The sequence below is a fragment of the Vigna umbellata genome, chromosome 1 (genome assembly GCF_029865625.1).
Source record: "Vigna umbellata cultivar VRB3 chromosome 1, Vumbellata_1.0, whole genome shotgun sequence".
Taxonomy (NCBI): Eukaryota; Viridiplantae; Streptophyta; class Magnoliopsida; order Fabales; family Fabaceae; genus Vigna; species Vigna umbellata.
The window spans coordinates 81847326-81863854 of NC_142165.1; the positions used below are offsets into that span (position 1 = coordinate 81847326).

Genomic DNA, 16529 nt, shown 5'->3' on the forward strand with positions numbered 1-16529 from the left:
ATTGTCATTATTATCTTACATCTTACTTTTTAACATTTACAAATCTAAATAGAATAATAATTTTTTTTATTAATTTTAAAAAAATACACACACACTAGGTCAGTGGTTAGACGGGTCTCATACTAGTCAGAGAACATGACATGTCTTTTTGTTTCTTTTTCTAAATGTGAGGAACTATAAGAATTTAACTGAAACATGCAACCCATTAATCAGATTTCATTTATGCTTATTATTATGCTTTGGCTTGCACGCTTCAAGAATATGTTGAACATATTCGAATATCGTATGATGTTTTCTTTGATACCATCTTTGCTGATGTTTGTTCTTGAAACCAGAATGTGCATAGGTTGTTTCTTACCATACATTAATACGTCTTCTCTTTTGGATACTTTTTTTCAGTTCAGTTTATACAGAAAACGACACAAACAATTACGTTACCTGAGGCAAAGTAAAACGGCACAAGGTATACAACAAAAACATACTCTTCCCCTTTGAAAAAGATTTTTAAAAATAAAATTGCATTGAAAATGAAATCAACATTTCTTTTCTTCCTCTTGTGTATTAATTTATACCTATTACGTGAAAAAGTAGCTTAAGTAATAGAAGGAATTGTTAGAGAGAGAAATTGATAATTGCTATGAAATACCTTCATAGGTAGTATTGATTGAGAATTTCTCCATAAGGTTTGAGATCAATAAATCGTAATAAAAGTCATATTCGAAATTAATTTCAGTAAACCAAAACATTTTAAGATTTTTCTTATTTATTTCAAACTTATAGATTTTCAATTTAAAAGATATTGTCTTCATTTAAATATGTTTGTAAAAGTCTCTCATTACATATCTCAAGCCTTCACGTAATATATATATATATATATATATATATATATATATATATATATATATATATATATATATGAATACTGGTTCATTTGAAATCAGGTGGTAGGGAAATTTTTGTATTAAAATATATGCTTACATAGATACAAACAATCTAATAATGAATTATTTTTGTAACTTAATTTTCAAATTTCTATAATAATAAAGTGAAAACAAAAGTTAGTTTGATCGATTTAATGAAATTAAATAAATATAGTAATGAAAGAATTAATAATTATTTAAATGAATTAAGATAAATAAAAATATTTTATACAAATTTCTAGGCATAAATTAGTTAGAATAGTCATTATTGGTTGTGAAATTTTTATAAGAGAGAAATTATTTAATCAAAAGCTTAGGAATATGAACACAATTAGCTCTAGAAAAACATAACAAGGATAAAAGTAGATTCGTCCTATGTTTATCAATTATTGCAATCACGAGAACAAAAATATAAAATAGTTAACAAAAATCATAGTTTTAAAGTTACTAAAGTTTATACAATTTTCTATATTTTGTTAAAAGATCAATAAATACGATTAAGTTATATGTTGCACATTTTTCCATTAGAAAATCTAGAACAAATCATATATTACAGCTTCTAAAAATAGAAAATAAGAGAAAATCTAAAATTCTAAAATATTACATATGATTTATGCTTCTTTTTTTTTCAAGCCCATGGAAGCCTTATCTAGTCTCTAAAAACTAAAGCAAATGTGGACATAAAAGTAGACTCTAAGTCCACAAGTCCCACTAACAAAAAGTTTAAGTTAATATACACAAAAAGTTAAACCATATGCCTTAACTTCTAAAAGTCAGAAAATAGTAGAGAATTCCAAATTTAGCAAACTATTTTCTACTTTATAGTCCTAGAAATATAGAATCCAATGCAACTTACCAAAAGTAATAACTATGGAAAAAGTCATAGCCAAAATAGGAAGTAAGATCAAATAATCCAAAAATACAAAATTAAAGCAAATATGTACAATTAACCAAGATTATTACTATTGAATTGAAATGGCTTAAAAACTAAAAATTATGAAAAGTCCAATCACTATACAATAAAACTATAAGTATGTGAAAATATGTGTCATCAACCTTGTATCAACAAATTTATTTTCAATTTTAATGGGTACAAGGTCATACTTAAACCTCTGTCTCCTCGTAAGATGAATGAGGAACAAATAAAAAAGAAAACTAAGAAAGCTCAAGAAAAATTCCTTAAGTTATCTAAGTTGTGTATGTTCATTTTCAAAACAACTCAAGAGAGAAGAAAAGGAATTAATTAACAAAATAAGAAGACAAGAGGATAACAATAAAGGGTGTGAACATAAACTAGAAAACAGGACCATAAAGAGTTAAAAGATGAAGAAAAGAGGAGGGGACAAGGAAGGGGAAAGGTGGCATGCCACTTGAGGGATAGACCAACCCAATATGAGTGGTGGTTGCTGCCACTTGAACCAAGGTTCAAAATAAGGCTAAAGAAAAGAAAAACACTCAAATAAAGAGGACTAACACAACTGAACACAATGTGTTTATTACTTAAAATGACCAACCCCTTTACAAGTGGTTGAGAGATCCCCTTATATAGGCACAGGTAAGGGACCTTGAGGAAATTAGAATGCATTTTCATAGATATTTTATTTTAATTGGTAAAAAGAAATAAAGAAACATCTATTTTTTTATCCTAATATATTAATAAGACTTCCTTCTTTAATAGGTCTTTTCATATTGGTGGATGAGTTCTCTTCAAAAAAAACGGGTAGGAAAGAATTTTAAATAGTCTTAAATAATCTAAAATAAATAAATGATTGTAAAATAAAGTATTATTTCAATTGTAATTTTTTGACTATTTTTCTACCTTTAGACATAAGAAACTTATATATGAAAAATATGTGTAAATATTAATTTTGAATTAGGCCTATTAAGTCCAACAATATATGGGGTGTCAACATTGAAGAACTAAGAACCAACAATCAAATTAAAGTTATTAAATCCTAAGAGTCCAAGAACAATCTCACCGATGTTAATCATAGGTGAGCAATGAAAAGTCAAGAAGGCATGAGAAGCATGATCCAAATAAGATATAAGATATAGGAAGCATGAAATAAAAATGACAGACATCAAGCAAGCACGACTCCTATTCAAGATTATTGGTCAAACCTCTTAAATATGCAAGTCATTTTTAATTTTGAAATTCTAATATTCCTTCCATTTAGCTTAAATTTAATTAGGTTAAAATTTCATTTCATCTAGGTTTCCTTTTATTTGTAGTTTTCACTATGACAAATAACCTACTCTTCACCTTTTAAAAGGGCTTTATATTGAATTTGAGAGTTTTTATAAAGCATTTATAGAGTTCTTAGAAAAAGAAAAAGTTTTGATTTTCCTTTAGCCTTATATTAGATAAATGGTGTGATGAATCATCAAGACTTTTGTTAAAGCTTCTTCAAGTAGCATGAAAACCTTCATCTTTCATAAGTTCTTCCTTTGTATTTTCTCTTTCAATTCCTCTCGTTTTCACTTAATGCATTTTGTTATATTCTCTTCTTGTTTGTTCATTTTCTCTTCTTAAAAGTAAGCTTTCACACTTAAATAATCTTATGGATTAATCTCGATTTAGTGGCAAACTTCTATGGATTCTTGTTCTATCTTTTAATTTGCATCGTTATCTTCCTATCTTTTTGTGATAAGATTCTTATACCACTTTTCATGTTTTAAACTTATATAATCTTTTGGGATTAAGCCCACATCTAGTAGTGAACATCTTTACATTTCACATTCTTAGTGTTTTAAATTAAACAAAAGTAAGTTTACTATCTTAAAGCAAACTAAATAAATTTAATTTAAATTATAATACATTAATCCTTATTAACACCTATATCACTAACTTCATCTATAACAAATTTCTGTTAAAAAATATGATCGAACAATTACTTTGATCTCCCTTCCCAAAAGATTAAATCACATTAGGAGATTTTTTTGCCGCCAAAGTCATAAGCTTGCATCATCTATATATTCATGTTGTTGTCACGATAATGCAGGTATATGGTAAACAAAGAAAATGGAATAAGGGTTAATCAACAACTTTGATACTACTGATGAGTTTTTTTCTTTCTCAAGGAGAAATGTATCAATGTAAAAGGAACTCACCCTTGAAGGGGAGATTGTTGGTAATTCAAGTGGGAGTCTAAGTCTCATATTGGGGAAAAATGACAGAAGTTAAATATCATATAAAAAAGAAGACACATAAACTCATTACCTTAAGGTTTCTGACAAAGCTTTATGTGACTTGTGTAAAGACCTAGAAAATGGCATTTTAGAAGTGGTAGTAGTTTAAAAATAATAAGACTCAATTATTTTAATATTAAATGGCTTTAATATAAATATTTTCGTTATAAACGAGTTTCATTATTTTAAAACACATCATCTCTCTAGAAACTATTTTTCTAGAGTTCTCTAACTTCTCTCTAAGGGTCTTCCTCCCTGCTTGTATAATTGAAGAACCGAGACCGTAGGATTGATCCTTGCGACGAGTTCTTCAATCTAAATCGATCAGTTTCTCCGTTTGAGTAAGCTGAGTTTTCAACCATTTTTCTTGGTCTTTTCTTATATTTGTTGCACGTGGGCCTTGCTCAGCTTCCATGTGTTTATTAAGTCTTTAGTCTGAGTCTTTGTTCATTAGAGGTTCTAACGGTATACCATGATCGTGTTTCTATTATTGATAGGAGAAGATAGAGCTTCCTAAACTTTTAGAGCTATTTTAGGACCTCAAGAGTTTGTTTGTCACCTATCAAGTAAGGGAAGCCAATTACTCTGATTCTAACTTATAGGTGTTAAGACAAAATTGTCTATATGTCTAAACCCTCTCATGTTTTGAAGTTTAACCAAATAACATTAAATGAAACAAGAATATAAAAATACCATAGGTAGAAACATAAGCATTAGGTTCGAAATCCCTAACAACAGAAAAGTCTTAGGAAAAAAATTAGGATTATAAAAAACATAAAAACTCCTAGACGCAATGTTAAACGACTAGTAAGTCAAAAGCGTTTAAGAGAGTTATGCTAAACGTAGAAGTTATACTGTACCCAAGGGTATTTTGTTGGACTCTCAGGAAACAGAAAAAGTGTCAAGACTATGTCTTTGACAAAACACTCTAAAAGCTTAAACCAAAAACATAAAAGAAAATGTAACCTAATAAACGTTCTTAAAGGCAATATCACAAAAAGTGTTTACATCAGTCCAGATGATACCATGAGCTAAAACAGTTACTTCATCCAACGATGAAGTTCTTACTCAATGCATGGTATCTTTAGAGAAAAGCTCAATTGATAAACGCTACCTCAACAGTAGAAAATGTTTAACTTTAGTTTGATAATAGGTTAGAGTAATTGCTGGTTTTTGGTCTAAAAGTGGGGTTTTCACAAGTGATATATAGAGGGATTGTTCTTTGAGTAAGTTTGATATTTAGGGTCCTTTTGTGTAAATTAGGACCTAGTTAGCCCTTGAGTTTGCTAAAATTTGGTCTATATTTTGTGAAATCTATTGTTAGTGTTTTTTGGTAGTTGGTTTGATATAATGAACCGAGTTCTTGACCAATTAAGCAAATTGGTATTTTGATGGCAATCTCCTTAACTAGGTTGGGCCAAAGCTAAAAGAGAAAGTCATGGTTGTGGGTGAAGGGATGATGGATGCGGAAGCTTTGATGGACAAGGGACCTAAGCTCATGATTTTGTGGTGTTTATGGATGATGGAGGTGGTGTTTGTGATTCTTTAAGAGAGGATAGGCCTACTCTTAGAGGAAGGTGACTAGAGGAGGCCACTTAGGTTGCTCTAGCCTACGGTAACCTAATAAGAGTAGTGTGGCTCAAATTTGGCAGTATAACTATACTCTATTTCAAAGGTAATTACATAAAGGAGATACACTTGTATTTATAGGCTAAGGTATCTCAAAATGGGCAGAAAATTAAACCTAAAAGAGCCACCTTGGTTAGCTTGGAAAAGAAGGAGAAAATCCTCTCCATTATGAGAAGGACAAGTGGCAAAAATCCTCTCTAATGAAGAACATTTTGTGAATATCTCTTTTGTCTTTAATGTCCACTTCTAATATTTTAATTTAAAGCTTATGGATGCATGTAGAGTAGGTTATCTGCAAAGAATAGAGTATATTGTGCATGTCGCAGATATGTCTTTCTCTTATCACTTTTATTTTTATTTTTGAACATTGAACATTTAACGTCATTTAATTCTTTCTCAGAACAACCAAATACTTTTTGATTTCCTACCGTTGAGGTAGCGTTTGACAATTAAGTTTTTCTTCTAAAGATACCAAGAGTTGAGTAAAGACTTCATCATTGGACAAAGTAATAGTTTAGCTCATGGTATAGTTTTAGACTCATGTAAACACTTTCTATGACTTTGCATTCTCAGAGCAATAACATTTAGCATTTGTTTGTGTTTTCTTCTGTGTTTAGAGTTTTATTCTTTTAGGATGCTTTTGTCAATGACAATGTCTTGACATTGTTTCGTTTTCTCGAGAGTTAAACTAAATACCCTTTGGGTATGATAAGTTTTACGTGTTTAGCTTCAACTCTCTTAGACGCTTTTGACTTAATAGTCGTCTAGCATTGTTTTTGGATCTTTTGACTTAGGTTTTTTTCTGTTTCCTAAAATCCTAAGTGTTTTCCTAAGGTTTTTCTATGTTAGGGATTTTTGTTCCAAGTCATATATTTCTTCCTATTATGGTATTTCTAGATTATTGTTTCGTTTAATGTTATTTGTTTAAATTTCAAAACATGAAAGCGTTTAGGCATATAGACGATTTTGTATTAACAGTCTAATGGTTACTTTTTAGTTCTTTTAGATATATTTATTATTATAGTTATTTTCTTATATACAATTATATTAATACTATATCTTTGAGTGGTGACAAATCTATTTTGTTTTATCAATTTTATAACTCCTTATTTTATCAATGGTAAACTGCTAAAAATTAAGATGTTACAAGTTGAGCTCTTATTACATTTATATAATCTTTCTCTAATGAACCATTCCCTTAATAGACCCATGATGGCAAATTGATTGAGGTCAAAACATTGACACTATCTACGAGGCACCCAGACACCCGCGAACTCTAGAGTGAAAGGATGAAAACCAACAAGGTTGGCTTGCATGACATCATTCATTGGAGGTTTAGGTATAGCTCTCTTGAATGGGCGATGATCTTAAAACTCTTCACAATGTTGAGTTCATAAAAGCTCCAAGTCTTTATCAATTTTTTTTTCATACTCGTTACTACTTGTTGAAGGTTCTCTTTTTTTTTTTGAAAGAATGTTTCTATGTGAGTCTTGATAGTGCTAACGACATACGATACATCTCTTGGTATGATGACATTGATGTTTCAATCTAACTTTAAGCAAGAACCATATGCAACATGATTGAGAAAGAATTTTACCTAGGTCTCACAATGGACGCAAAATATTCTTAGTAAATTTGGATGGAGGGCTTCTAAGGTGAAAGGACTGAGGCTCTCAAGAGTCAAGCTGGTGTAGTCTAGTAGAGAAGTACCAAGTTCATGAGGAACACTGGAAAGAGATCCACCTATAGAAAGTGTTCTGAAGCTCAAGTTAATAAAAATATAAGATATTGTATGTGATAGTATAGAGAGTGATGAAAAGAAATAGAGTGAGTACTCCCTTTGATGATATGTCATAATTATTGGCTTTTTGGATCCATGAATAAAGGCTAAAAAGATAATAATGATGATTTAGTTATTATGTATATATATATTCTAGCTATTTGGTAACAACGTATCTTCTATAAAATAATCAAACCCAAAACTTTTGGGTATTGCTCTAAATATATCAAAATCCAAATATTTTAGGCTTAGTAGGTAGAGAAATCCATTAGAAAAAGAGCATAAATTTCTTTATGAAGAGCATAAATTTGAGAAATCCATTAGAAAAAGAAAGAAAGAGGGATTTTAACTCTTAAAATTTTAAATATTATAATTGCTGTCTTTAACCTCTATTTTGTTGAACATGTGATTCTTAGTTCAACCAATTTTAATCAATAAACACGGGTAGAGATCAAGATTCCCTACAGTTGAAAAATAAGGTACAGTTTTAAAAATTGTTGTCCCTGTCTCCTCTTGTTACGCAAACCACCTTTGCTATGAACCTTATGATTCAGCACTTCACAACCTTTGCTGATATCGAATCTGAATCCTTGTGTCTAGTTAATAGCTTCAGGAGTATCCACTGTGGTCCAGACTTATCACTCATCGTCTTTGATTGCAGGGACTTGAACCACTTTGTTCAATTTTTTCCTTAGCCCACGTGAACACGGTTAATGTGCCTCCACATGTATCAGCATCTTTGTCTCTCTTGCTTACCTAATATGATTTGGCTGCATCTATTTCTCCCAAGAGGTTCTTTTGGCTTCTACCCATGATGTTCCAACATAATCTTTTCCATTAATATTATTATACTCATTTCAAAAAAACAAATGAAAATCGAAATATATTAATGTCTTTAAATAATCAACGTGCCAGTTTGCACAAAAATGGGCAAACACATCAAGAGTCTAGTTCAGTGAGTTGAAGAAAATGTATAAGTCTGACACATGTTTAGTTCATACATTGATAAAAAGGAGTCTGATGAGTTGTTATATTCATCAGCAGTTAGGAATTTTTTATACAAATAAATTAAAAGAGGTAGATGAAATTCTAGGTCCAAGAAATTGAATGCTAACAAGGAGAGTTTCAAATTATAGTCTTTGTTGCTTGGTTTCAGCTGCATCCAACAAAAGAGAAACTAGAAAAGAAAACTCCAAGTCCAATTAAAGTTACGAAACCATGGTTTCCTATTATGGTTTTATTAGTTTACAACGGGTATACCTGTTATCAAACTATCACCAATACACTCAAATCATAATCATAATGTAACTGATAACACCACCAACATGGACAAAATATAATGGTTAAAAAAGAATAAAACGAAAAAAATCACACAAATCTTGTAAAAGGCTTTCTTCCCACCCTTGCGGGCAAAGACACTGTTGAATCCACACTCACATTTCCTATAGAGTCAAGTGGCTGAAATTTATCTGGCACCCTTTGATCCTTGCTTGAGAACCCTTTAGACCACTTGAAAGACCCTATTCCTTGAGACAATGGGAATGAGAGTCTCCTCTTTGAATCAGTACTTGTTGGAGTTCCACCAAGCCTTTCTCTAGGATTACTACTGGCACGTACTTTGGCCTTGGCAGAGAGGGTTGGAGCCATGTAGTTTGGCACTGAAAATGGTGGGCAGCTTGTGAGACTTTCATCATCCTTCAGTGGCACATCAAAGGGTGAATTCGCTCCCACACCCCTCGGTCTCAGAAATTTAGAGCCAGAGCCTGAACTGTTTGCCTGAGGAGTTCTATAGGGAGGTGTTCGTACCGGTTTTGAAGATGTCACTATGGTTGATTTTGTGGACTTTGGTGTGGGAGTGTCCATGTTATCAAAAGCAAAATGAGGCTGCTGTTGTCTTTGAGTGCTGGATCCGGGTCTTGGACTAGTCTTTTGCTCTGAGTATGGTCTTGGAGGTGTCAGTTGAAAATTCTTCAGCACTTGTCTTTCTTGTGGAGTTGCTGCTGCAGGTGCAGGTGCTTGTCTTTCCAACCAGTTCCACCACCAAGGAAATCCACCTGATCTTGTATCTGCCACTGGGGTGTGTGTTGATTTTGGAGTGGCTTTCCATAGCTGTTTGATCAACAAAGATATAACATACAGAGATTTTGTTATTCCAAATAAAAGACAAAGACAACTATTCAAATGTTTTCTTACTATGTAAGTTTCCAAACATGCGTGCTATTTTTAAAGAATTAAACAATTAATTTGATCCCACTCAAAATTGGACAAAGAAAAAATATAGAAGCAAAGCAATGCAGAAAGTTCTTTTTGGTTTGAAGAATTAACACTCCTTTTACTTTCAAAGAAGTCAAAATATCAAAGCATAAATGGAACGTGTAGGTTGTCATTGTGAATACCTGATGTGAATATGCAAATGCCATTGCTCTTTCTCTTTTGATGATTGCTTCTACCTTCCTCTGCAACCTTGCCTCTACTTCCTCTTTGGTAAGTAAGCTATCATCCCACTCTTCTGCTTCAGACTAAACCCAAAATTCCAAATTATTAAAACCACTTTATTTGATTTACATAAAAATGAAGGCATTTGGAAATACATTCAAGAGCACATTTTAAAATAAAAGGTATATACTACATTAGAATCCACCACATTTTTTCAAGTTATAGTGATTAATATCAAACCAAGTCACTAACTTCATAACTTGAGATTGTTTGCTCCTAGGATTAGGAAGTATGCAACAGCTATAATACGCAACCAAGAACTTTACATTTTTAAAAACGTTACTTGGTTACAAAGGAATTAGGACATAATAGTGTTACCAACCAAATGGCTCAGCTAGTCATAAATTTGAAGGTGTTACGAGGCCCAACAATAGCTGGTAAAGTACATTGCAAGGATTGCAAGGACTTGTCGAATCAAATCCCACTTTCACTTGGGAAAGGGTAAAGGAAAAGAGAGAGAGAGCTACCTACTATTATGCACCCACTGTAAAAGACAAAAAGCAAGCACACAACTTTGCCATTAAGGCAACCCTACAAAGTGAAGGGCATTTGGCCTTTTAATATTGAAGTGCATAAATTGGCAAAAAGTAGCTGACATCTATAATGGGTTGACTAACCATGTTCTTGATCCTGACACTCAAGCCATAGTTATTTCCTGTTACTTAGCAGCTAGCAGTTGAACTTTTTCTTTATCAACACAAGTCACATTTATTTATCAATGTTCTAAAAAAAATTGCATGCTCAAGTTAGAAAGGCTTACAGTGAGTTTGCCCAAGATACTTGCTGCATCCTTATCATTCTTGAACTCAGCTTGATATCGTGCCTGGTTTTCCAACATCTGGATCCTTCGAGACTGAATCTGAGATTGAACTCGCACTAAGAGTTGCATGTGTTTCATGGCATTTACTGTCTGTCTCTTCACATTCTGTCCTCTTACTACTCCTTGGAGCCTCACCAGACCCTTTAGTGCTCTAAAACTCCTCCTGGCCTGCATTGCATTAACGTGTCACAAGGTTGATCTTTCTTTCATAATATAATCAAAAACAGTTACAACTATCGGATCAAGAAGGAGCATTCTTCATGCAACTGCTGACTCAAATTTAATTCATTAGCCCACACATTCTCTCAAAGTTAGCACAATAATCAGTCAACTTATGCACATAATTTTCAAGGTTGACAAGAAAGACATGGCAAAATTTGGTTTTCATGTGCTTCTATGTTTCATTTTCTGATTGTTGGACAAACTTAACTGTGAATTTGTACATTTAAATGAAGAATGATTAACTATATTATCCATTTAGTCTTTTGCACTGTCAGAAACCAGAATTTAACACACTTTTTTATTGTTGTCCAAAATTTATCCGGAATTACAAAAGTACAAGTGAGACTAATTAAATAGGGAGCATGATCCATATCATTTTTGAGTCACCATAAATTTCAAATAGTAGTAAGAAATGCATTTGAAAGTGTGCTATAGAGTTTCAACTTAATATTTCTCGTTTTTATGATATGAACCTAAAGCAATAGTAGACATTGGGTTCATCATGTACCGTTGAATTTTATGAACTTTTCTTTACGTATTTATGCTTTTCTAGCATAAATAAGAAGCATGCATTACTTACCCTATACAGCATCATCTCAATTACTTAAGGGAGAAAGTATTAAATGCTTTGGAGATACACATTAACAAAAGAGCCTAACTTCTTGTTATGGTGGAATGCATCAATAACAAGTTTTAATAAAATGTTTTCATGTTATTTGTTACCAGTCTTTCTACTTTAATTCCTAAACATGAACCTAAGGAGACACACATTAAAATGCGAAAATTCTAGTTATGACATTCAGAAGACATGAAAGCTTACCATATAACCTCTGTAAACAGCCTGGATCTTAGTAGCTGAGGCATTCTGGTGCCTCAAAGTTGGTTCAGGTCTGTAGCCAACCTCCTTGTGGTGATGAGAATTCCGGAAAGATGCAGCTTTGGGAGAGGTAACTCGCGGGGAAGAAGCCCTGGGAGAAGCAGCCCTTGGAGAAGGAGCCCTTGGAGAAGGAGGCCTAGGAGAAGGAGGCCTAGGAGAAGGAGCTCTTGGAGGGACATAAGGTGGAGTTTTGGGTCTCTCAGGAGGAGTGGCAGGCCTTAACCCCAGTAGTTGTTGCTCCCTTTCAAAGTCCCCAAAGATTTTCTCAATACTACTTGGCTCTCTGAAGAGGGGGATGAATGAATTGGTCTCTCCATGCTTTAGTTTTCCTAAACTTTTCTTCTTTTCTTTTGTGCCTTTGTTATCCGCATCCTGCTGCATTACACAAGACGGTTAGATAAATTGGTAACAACACTTGCTACAAAAACTGACTTGGAATAGATTTTTCCTTCACAATTCAGTGTCACTAACTGCAAAACTATTCACTGTAATTCCAGTCTCAAATGTCTAATCTTTTTGTCGTCTGGTGGGGATGCCAAAAGAAAACCAAATATAGCAACAACCAAGAACAGCATACAAAATTCAATCAGGCATTACACATATGTTACTTACCTTCCCCTTGGAGTGGTGAGTGAAAACCCTTTTTATTGCAGAAAACCAACTCCCCTTCTTTCCCATGTCAGTAGCATTACTGTCTCTTCCTGGAGCAGAAAATGAAGGCAAAAAGATCACGTCCTGTGCATGTTATTGCTATTATAGACTCAATAAATTTTCAGCTAGCTTCAAATATAAAATGAATTCAGAACTTCTAAGATCGAAGCCGTTCAAGTAGGTGCATATAATTCTGTCATAACAAAAAGGAGACATACGAGATAAATATGGACTAGCATATACAAAATTACAAAGAGGTTCATTCATCTATAAATACACATAATTCATTCTGCTATGACAAAACCATCTAAGGCTATATATAGCAATCTATATATGGCAAGGTAATATCATGTTTTTATTATAATTTTGGTACCTACTATGTTTCTCTTTAGAGAGTACAGCTCATCAGAAGGATCCCCAGCAAGAAAACAGCATCTCTATTTTATTTTCAGACTGTTCGAGGTAAACGGATAATTGAATAAATAAACAGCATATGAAATTAAATAAATAAAAAAATTCATTCACCCAAGAGAATAAGCCCCTTTATGAAGAGGACAGAAGAAGAAGTAAGCGGTATAGGTTTTAATTGGACACTGACATTAAGAAACACACCAATCTAAGGGTACATGACTTCATCATTAAAGGGAGATAGAAAGAGTATGGAGCATATGATGAGGACATGAGTTCATATCACTATAATCTAAAGTGAGAAAAAGAACGAAACTTTCAACTGAAAAATGAAAGCAAACGTATAAAGAAAGCTGAATTGTCAAAATTAAACGCCCAAAAAGAAGAGGAAAGAGAATTCTGTTCTAGGAATCAAGGAAAATTTAGAAGAAAGAAAATCCTACATGATCTGTGAAATGGAAGCTTAGTCAATTCAGAAGAAGAAGAAGAAGAAGAAAGAAAGACCAAGTTGTGAACATGACAGAGAGGAAATGAGTTGTTCTCCTACAGTTTGAAGAAAAACCAGAAAACATAGCCTTCTGACAGACTCGATAGAGGAGATTATGTCAGGAGGATCCCGAGGCCAGGTTAGTTAATGTCATGTTGATGAAAATTAAGAGGCAAAAAGGAAGAATCATAAGTGAAATAAGTCCATGCCCTTAAGATTTATGAGATAACCATAATAACTAACAGATTTATCACAACCACAAAAGCTAAATCTTGAAAAAACATTAATAAAACAAGACACAAGACACAAGGATCATAGAGAAGATACCTTGTTTTTTGTTGGCAGAGGTTGCTAGAAGAACTCCTAAAAGTGGTGTAACAGACACAGAACAGTGGAAAGAAGAGGGTACCCTCTCTCAACCTCTTTTTTTTCTAGCCTCCCTCCCCTTTCCAGCACCACATGATTCTTCCTCCTTGGCTCAAATATCTCTCTCTCTAGAGCTCAGAATCCAATTCCCGTAGGCTGTGTGAAGTTACTTTTCCTCTAGCCACCTTTCACCTTTTGTGGGATTTATAATTTTCTTTGTTTTGTGGGACTTATAATTATAATTTTTCTTTTGGTTCCATGATGGATGATGATGAGAGAAGGAGAAAGAAGGGCTGGTTGGCCACTTTCTCACTCAATGTGGACAACTTCAACCAACTTTACTTCAATGGGAAGACTATGTGGACACCTACAAAAGAATTACATGCCACTTATTATAAACGGTTGAGTTTGGTACCATGTTATTTATTTCCTCTTCCTTATTAATTCTATTATAACTTTCATTATTGCAACCTTACCAACATTTTCATCTCCTCTGTTATTTTTAGATCTGACAAATATACTGCATTACAAATTAAAAAGCTTGGACTTTTATTTATGGCCCTGTCATGTAGGTGTGCCCTTCCTCAGAACACTCTCATCCACACCACGCTTCCTTTCAGAGACTGAAACACACGCGCTTACTTTTTCAAATAATAATAATACAAGGATATTTCCGTTGAAATGGAAGAAATTGGAAAAAGGGAATTTTTGAGCTTTGCATTGCATCTCAACAAGTACTGAAAGGTTCTATCTTGTCGGATATTATTATTTGAGTGGTTGATTTGTAACATTTTCCATGAAATATGGCAGATTCGTGAATAAGAAAAACACATTTTTTTCTTTTAATCTTGCGCTGTAATTTATGTTCTTTTATTTTGTTTCCTGCATGATGATGATGATGATGGTATCCTTCAGTGCTGTGGTTAAGAAAAAAAAATTATTGAAATCATTGTTTGAACTGGGATGTGATTCTAAAGAAGTGTGGTTACGTGTTTGTTTTGGCAAACCTTAACTACTTGTGTTTTGTTGAAAATTCTGTAATCTTTTAAGAATTAAAGGCCACGTTAATGTTTTGAAAGTCTTGGTTTGGCTAGAGTCAAAACCAGAGGAGGCAGGTAGATTTTAAAAGGAGAAAGGTCATTTAACTATCAACTGATGCAGGATGGACCACCTTAAAAATATTCTTTGTTTTATGATTACTTAAGTTTTCTAACAAATATTTGTCGTTCATACCTTCAACTATTTGCCTAGAGGTGGATATATGGGATTAACCCTGTAAAATCTGGACTTCAAAATATGCAGTGAATTTAAACATTTTTCTCTTTTTGTTAAAAATGGAGGTTTAGTTGTATTCGGATCAAAACCTGAAAATTATTGGAGGTGGCAAATAGATGCTGTAGGATGTGAATGGAGAAAATAAAGTAAAATGAATTTAAAAATGTAAAGTATATATATATATATATATATAAATTTAAACTCTTTTATAAATTTTGGCATTTTTAATTGAGTTTTTATTAATTTTTTATTTATTATATGCTTAAATTTTATATTATTAAATTACTCGTTAAATTTTTCTTTTAACTAGGTTGATGTGAGTGTTATCTCATCATATCATTTTATTATGTGTAAAATAATAGTTATATTTATTTAACAAAAAAAATTAAATGACAAACTTATCGTGTTCTAGGTTAAGAAAAAACTTTTACAGTAGAACATTTTGTTACTCTCACCATATAAACATTCTACTTTATTTGAGTATGAATCGTTATTAAAATGTCACGATATTTCTTTACTAGAACTCATAACTAAAGAAAGCATAAAATACTAGAAAATTTTCCAAGAATTCCCTTAAATCATAACAACTATGTATCTACTACAACGTTTATATTATGCATATATCACTGGCTCAACAATCATGAACATCAAAAACATTAACCATTAGAATCTTCAAACCAACAAAACCAAAATATATGTTGACCTGAAAGTTGAACATCTAGAGCTACTACAAAAACCATATCACAATTATCTCCTCCATTCATAAACATATCTTATGATCATTCACCTAACCTAGAACCAAACATAATGGATTAGAGAATCATCAAACAATTAGTCACATCAAATGATACATCATATACACCAACCATGGTGCAACAATATCCACAATGTGAGCCACCACTTTCCACCAGAACCCATGAACAAAATCACAACCCCAAATTGTGTGCGCACATCTCACAAAACCCATCACCTCAACAACGTTTCAATGGCAACCACCACGAGTGTCACCGCAAACCACATGCACCTTCGCCAGACAGGCAACAACCATCAACAAGGAATAGCATGCATGTTTCATCTTGTGATAATTGTTTAATTAATCTTGTAAGAGTTTTGGAGAGGTGTGAGGAAACTAACCTTGTTTTGAATTTTGTAAAATGTAATTTTATGGTGGTACAAGGTATTGTTTCTAGGACACGTTGAAATTATGCTACGTTATTCTTTCTATATTTATTTCAAAAACTCAAAAATCTTAAAAAAACTTCTTACCTTCACATTGGCCTCATTACAACCTCTAAAAAGTCTTCATGATCGTTAATTGCATTTTTTTTCTAAAAGTATGAATAATATAATCTTATTAAATATCATGAATGTTTACTTACATGGGGATTTTGGGTGAAAACATAAGTCAA

The 16529-nt window shown here is 32.6% G+C and overlaps 1 protein-coding gene and 1 long non-coding RNA gene across 9 annotated transcripts; one reads left to right on the forward strand and one right to left on the reverse strand.

Moving 5' to 3' along the window:
• Positions 1-8696: 8696 nt before the first annotated feature.
• IQD13 (IQ-domain 13) lies at positions 8697-14046 on the reverse strand. 8 transcript variants are annotated; one of them, XM_088104402.1, is made up of 7 exons: positions 13807-14045; positions 12962-13037; positions 12546-12634; positions 11877-12305; positions 10775-11002; positions 9915-10037; positions 8697-9627 (listed from the first exon to the last, which is right to left on the reverse strand). In XM_088104402.1, exons 3-7 carry the CDS (start codon positions 12609-12611, stop codon positions 8887-8889), a joined length of 1587 nt encoding a protein of 528 aa, XP_087960528.1. In that variant the 5' UTR covers positions 12612-12634; positions 12962-13037; positions 13807-14045; the 3' UTR covers positions 8697-8886. The 8 variants fall into 8 exon arrangements, with proteins under 8 accessions (XP_087960528.1, XP_087960526.1, XP_087960529.1 ...); XM_088104400.1 differs by having other exon boundaries at positions 11877-12308; XM_088104403.1 differs by having other exon boundaries at positions 12958-13037.
• Positions 14047-14109: 63 nt separating this feature from the next.
• On the forward strand, positions 14110-14691 carry LOC148206593 (uncharacterized). The gene is made up of 2 exons (XR_015783617.1): positions 14110-14246; positions 14352-14691. It is a non-coding gene; the product is annotated as an uncharacterized LOC148206593 (long non-coding RNA).
• The last annotated feature ends 1838 nt before the right edge of the window (positions 14692-16529 follow it).